At 45.1% G+C, this 5,828-nt stretch overlaps 1 protein-coding gene across 1 annotated transcript in view; it reads left to right on the forward strand.

The window, feature by feature from the left end:
* Positions 1-4,307, forward strand: part of LOC123995551 (nuclear receptor subfamily 5 group A member 2-like) — a 94,655-nt gene extending 90,348 nt beyond the window's left edge. The window contains exon 8 of the mRNA XM_046299189.1: positions 4,021-4,307. Within this exon, the coding sequence (XP_046155145.1) occupies positions 4,021-4,307 (287 nt within the window). The remainder of the gene's footprint in view (positions 1-4,020) is intronic.
* Positions 4,308-5,828: the final 1,521 nt, after the last annotated feature.

The raw sequence follows: 5,828 nt of genomic DNA on the forward strand, positions 1-5,828 counted from the left end.
CCGTCTCTCTCTCCCCCTCCCTCTCTCTCTCTGTCTCTCCGTCTCTCTCTCTCTCCCTCCCTCTCTCTCTCTCTCTCTCTCTCTCTCTCTCTCTCTCTCTCTCTCTCTCCATCTCTCCATCTCTCTCTCTTATTTAACACCACACACGCTGCAGGTCCAAAGCAATCTATCCCTTTCTTTATTGACGGGCAGCTTTACAAAGAGCCAAGCAGTTAGCGACACTGACTGATCGCAATAGTGTTGGCGCTCTGATTGAGAACGCCAGGGTTAGCGCTGTGGGGTAGACCAATGTCAGGTCAGGGGAGATGAACCTTTGATTTCCTTTAAAAGGCTTTGAGCTTAAATGTGATGGGCTACATATTTAAGAGAAGAGACCTGTCCAGGATTGGTGTGTGTGTGTGTGTGTGTGTGTGTGTGTGTGTGTGTGTGTGTGTGTGTGTGTGTGTGTGTGTGTGTGTGTGTGTGTGTGTGTGTGTGTGTGTGTGTGTGTGTGTGTGTGTGTGTGTGTGTGTGTGTGTGTGTGTGTGTGTGTGTGGCCTTGGACTGACTGATTCCTTTATTTCACATCTCTACCTTCAGGTGATCAGAATTCTACCAAGCAACTCTCGACCAAAAGGCTTTAAAGGAATGTCTATACATCCAAATGCCAGTCAATCTGGTTCAAGATGCTCTATTATTGTGTAACACTCATCTCAACTAGAGAATTGACTGTCAAGCCATGAGGGAAGGTAAAGGTTGGAGGTACACTAACTACTGTATATTAACTCTCTACACAACATGGCCTTGTTATTGCCTTTTACCTCCCTTATCTCACCTCATTTGCTCACGTTGTATATAGACTTATTTTTCTACTGTATTATGGACTGTATGTTTGTTTTACTCCATGTGTAACTCTGTGTTGTCTGTTCACACTGCTATGCTTTATCTTGGCCAGGTCGCAGTTGTAAATGAGAACTTGTTCTCAACTGGCCTACCTGGTTAAATAAAGGTGTTCTCAACTGGCCTCCCTGGTTAAATAAAGGTGTTCTCAACTGGCCTCCCTGGTTAAATCAAGGTGTTCTCAACTGGCCTCCCTGGTTAAATCAAGGTGTTCTCAACTGGCCTCCCTGGTTAAATCAAGGTGTTCTCAACTGGCCTCCCTGGTTAAATCAAGGTGTTCTCCAACTAGCCTACATGGTTAAATAAAGGTGTTCTCAACTAGCCTACATGGTTAAATCAAGGTGTTCTCAACTAGCCTACATGGTTAAATCAAGGTGTTCTCAACTGGCCTCCTGGTTAAATCAAGGTGTTCTCAACTAGCCTACATGGTTAAATCAAGGTGTTCTCAACTGGCCTCCCTGGTTAAATCAAGGTGTTCTCAACTAGCCTCCCTGGTTAAATCAAGGTGTTCTCAACTAGCCTACATGGTTAAATCAAGGTGTTCTCAACTGGCCTCCCTGGTTAAATCAAGGTGTTCTCAACTAGCCTACATGGTTAAATCAAGGTGTTCTCAACTGGCCTCCTGGTTAAATCAAGGTGTTCTCAACTAGCCTCCCTGGTTAAATAAAGGTGTTCTCAACTAGCCTACATGGTTAAATCAAGGTGTTCTCAACTAGCCTACCTGGTTAAATAAAGGTGTTCTCAACTAGCCTCCCTGGTTAAATAAAGGTGAAATAAACAAACAAACAAAAAACATTGTAAAATGTGCACAAAACATAATATATGTGTATACCTGCAGTAGCTGTATAATATGTGATATCTATGTGTATATCTGCAGTAGCTGTATAATATATGATATCTATGTGTATACCTGCAGTAGCTGTATAATATATGATATCTATGTGTATACCTGCAGTAGCTGTATAATATATGATATCTATGTGTATATCTGCAGTAGCTGTATAATATGTGATATCTATGTGTATACCTGCAGTAGCTGTATAATATATGATATCTATGTGTATACCTGCAGTAGCTGTATAATATATGATATCTATGTGTATATCTGCAGTAGCTGTAATATGTGATATCTATGTATACCTGCAGTAGCTGTATAATATTTGTGATGTGAAGGTGATAAAAGGTGTGCTCCCACTTGATAGGTAATTTGCAGCAAGGGATGGTCTATCTGTCAACACTGACCCATAGTAGGAATAACTTGTGCTCACTGTATGTATCAATTAGAATGTAATAGGTAGAAAGTATCAGGTAGCAAGTATCAGGTAGCATGTATCAGGTAGCATGTATCAGGTAGAATGTATCCAGGTAGCATGTATCAGGTAGAATGTATCAGGTAGCAAGTATCAGGTAGAATGTATCAGGTAGCATGTAACAGGTAGAATGTATCAGGTAGCATGTATCAGGTAGCATGTATCAGGTAGCATGTATCAGGTAGCATGTATCAGATAACATGTATCAGGTAGCATGTATCAGGTAGAATGTATCAGGTAGCAAGTATCAGGTAGCATGTATCAGGTAGAATGTATCAGGTAGCATGTATCAGGTAGAATGTATCAGGTAACATGTATCAGGTAAAGAATCAGGTAGCATGTATCAGGTAGCATGTATCAGGTAGAATGTATCAGGTAGCAAGTATCAGGTAGGATGTATCAATTAGAATGTATCAGGTAGAATGTATCAGGTAACATGTATCAGGTAGCAAGTATCAGGTAGCAAAGTATCAGGTAGGATGTATCAATTAGAATGTATCAGGTAGAATGTATCAGGTACAATGTATCAGGTAACATGTATCAGGTAGCAAGTATCAGGTAGGATGTATCAATTAGAATGTATCAGGTAGAATGTATCAGGTAGCATGTATCAGGTAGCATGTATCCAATTAGAATGTAATAGGTAGCAAGTATCAGGTAGCATGTATCAGGTAGCATGTATCAATTAGAATGTAATAGGTAGAATGTATCAGGTAACATGTATCAGTTAACATGTATCAGGTAGCATGTTTCAATTAGAATGTATCAGGTAGCATGTATCAGGTAGCAAGTATCAGGTAGCATGTATCAGGTAGCATGTATCAGGTAGCATGTATCAGGTAGCATGTATCAGGTAGCAAGTATCAGGTAGCAAGTATCAATTAGAATGTATCAGGTAGCATGTATCAGGTAGCATGTATCAGGTAGCATGTATCAGGTAGCAAGTATCAGGTAGCAAGTATCAGGTAGCATGTATCAGATAGCAAGTATTAGGTAGCAAGTATCAGGTAGCATGTATCAGGTAGCATGTATCAGGTAGAATGTATCAGGTAACATGTATCAGGTAGCATGTTTCAATTAGAATGTAATAGGTAGAATGTATCAGGTAGCATGTATCAGGTAGAATGTATCAGGTAGCATGTATCAATTAGAATGTAATAGGTAGAATGTATCAGGTAACATGTATCAATTAGAATGTAATAGGTAGAATGTATCAGGTAACATGTATCAGGTAGCATGTTTCAATTAGAATGTAATAGGTAGAATGTATCAGGTAACATGTATCAGGTAGCATGTATCAATTAGAATGTAATAGGTAGAATGTATCAGGTAGCATGTATCAGGTAGCATGTATCAATTAGAATGTAATAGGTAGAATGTATCAGGTAGCATGTATCAGGTAGAATGTATCAGGTAGCATGTTTCAATTAGAATGTAATAGGTAGAATGTATCAGGTAGCATGTATCAGGTAGCATGTATCAGTGCTATTGCTGACATTAAAGTGTGTTTCACCTCATTTTGTTTTCTGTATTCACACAGAACGGCATGGGAAGTAGTTTCATGCCCTCATTTCATTATCTCCCTATTAATAGGCTCTTTAGATGGAGCAGAGTACACACACACACACACACACACACACACACACACACACACACACACACACACACACACACACACACACACACACACACACACACACACACACACACACACACACACACACACACACACACACACACACACTCCCCCGACTGTGAGATGGTATTAATCAGATCCCTTCTAATCTCCTGGCTTCAGTGTTTGTTTCAGCTCTCTCTCCGTGGCGTCTAGCGGGAGCCCGCTGCACCAGAGAACACGCCCAGCACCAGAGAACACGCAGCACCAGAGAACACGCAGCACCAGAGAACACGCAGCACCAGAGAACACGCAGCACCAGAGAACAGGCAGCACCAGAGAACACGCAGCACCAGAGAACACGCAGCACCAGAGAACACGCAGCACCAGAGAACACGCAGCACCAGAGAACACGCAGCACCAGAGAACAAGCAGCACAGAGAACAAGCAGCACCAGAGAACAAGCAGCACCAGAGAACAAGCAGCACCAGAGAACAGGCTGAACAGGCATCATTATGGATGATGTTATGGATGGTGTTATGGATGATGTTACCGGCAAATTATTTAGACCATCAACCCCCCAAATCCCTCATCACACCCACCCAGCCTCCCCCTCACACCCTCCCCCTCCTACCCACCCACCCACCCAGCCTCCCCTCACACCCTCCCCTCCTACCCACCCACCCACCCAGCCTCCCTCACACCCTCCCCCTCCTACCCACCCACCCACCCAGCCTCCCCTCACACCCTCCCCCTCCCTCCCTCCCCCACCCTCCCTCCCACCCACCCACCCACCCACCCACCACCCACCCACCACCCACCTCCACCCACCCACCCAGCCTCCCCTCACCCCCTCCCCCTCCCGCCCACCCACCCACCCAGCCTCCCCCTCACACCCCCTCCCACACCCCCCTCCCACCCACCCACCCAGCCTCCCCTCTCACCCCTCCCCTCCCAGCCTCCCACCCAGCCTCCCTCTCACATCCAAAAACACAAGGGCCCCTGCTCCTTTGTTTAGCAGGAGGTGGGAGGGGTTAAACCCTTTTTCAGGCGGGACTGAGAGGGGTCGATGAGGAGGGGAGGAGGAGAGGTAGGGGTGAGAAGAGGGGTTGGTTGGGTCTGAGATTGTGATGAGATCAGATGTGAAAATGCAACTGATATGGTAATATGTGATTGACGAACAGCAGAGTACATAACAATTCTGTCAATCATTCCTGATAGAAAGCATCAGCCCTAGAGGTCCGTGTTTGATAGGGGGAACCGGTATCACATGGTCTTGAAATAATGGTAAACTACCGGAGTGAGAAGGTGCAAGTTACGAAGGATAAACGGTGAGAAAAGTCCCATGGTTGACCAACAAACACACACACAGAATATTTAACCTGCTTTCTTAGTAATAGTAATGTAATATATGTTTAGCAGACGCTTTTATCCAAAGTGTCATGTGTTTGCCATTCTACATATGGGTGGTCCCCACTACCCTTCCCCATGCTCTACCAACTGAGCTACCCCCCCCCCACTACACACTTCTATTCAATTCCCTCAACGTCCTCCCCACATCAGCCTCCCTCCTCCCATACCGCAGCCTCTCCCCCTGTAACTCACCCAAGTTGAGAAATCCTCCCAACCTCTTCTCTCCCTCACCCAGCCCCCCACAGACTCCCTCTCTCCGGTTGTCAGACACCCCTCCTCCTCTCTCCATCAACCTCCTGCCCCCCCCCCCCCTTGGATACTCACCCAAGCTGAACAGAACAAGGAACTTGAGGCAGACGAACTCCCTCTGGTCCAGCTGCAGGGAGCGCAGCTTACCACCAGCTCCTGAGCGTGGCTCATCAGGTTGTTTAGAAGCTCCGGCTTGGAGGCAATTACAGCATAATCCACCTTGCAGGAGAGGGCACACACACACACACACACACACACACACACACACACACACACACACACACACACACACACACACACACACACACACACACACACACACACACATTGTGTGTGTTTATTGTCTAATTTATTTCCTCTAC

This window comes from Oncorhynchus gorbuscha, linkage group LG02 (genome assembly GCF_021184085.1).
Source record: "Oncorhynchus gorbuscha isolate QuinsamMale2020 ecotype Even-year linkage group LG02, OgorEven_v1.0, whole genome shotgun sequence".
Taxonomy (NCBI): domain Eukaryota; kingdom Metazoa; phylum Chordata; class Actinopteri; order Salmoniformes; family Salmonidae; genus Oncorhynchus; species Oncorhynchus gorbuscha.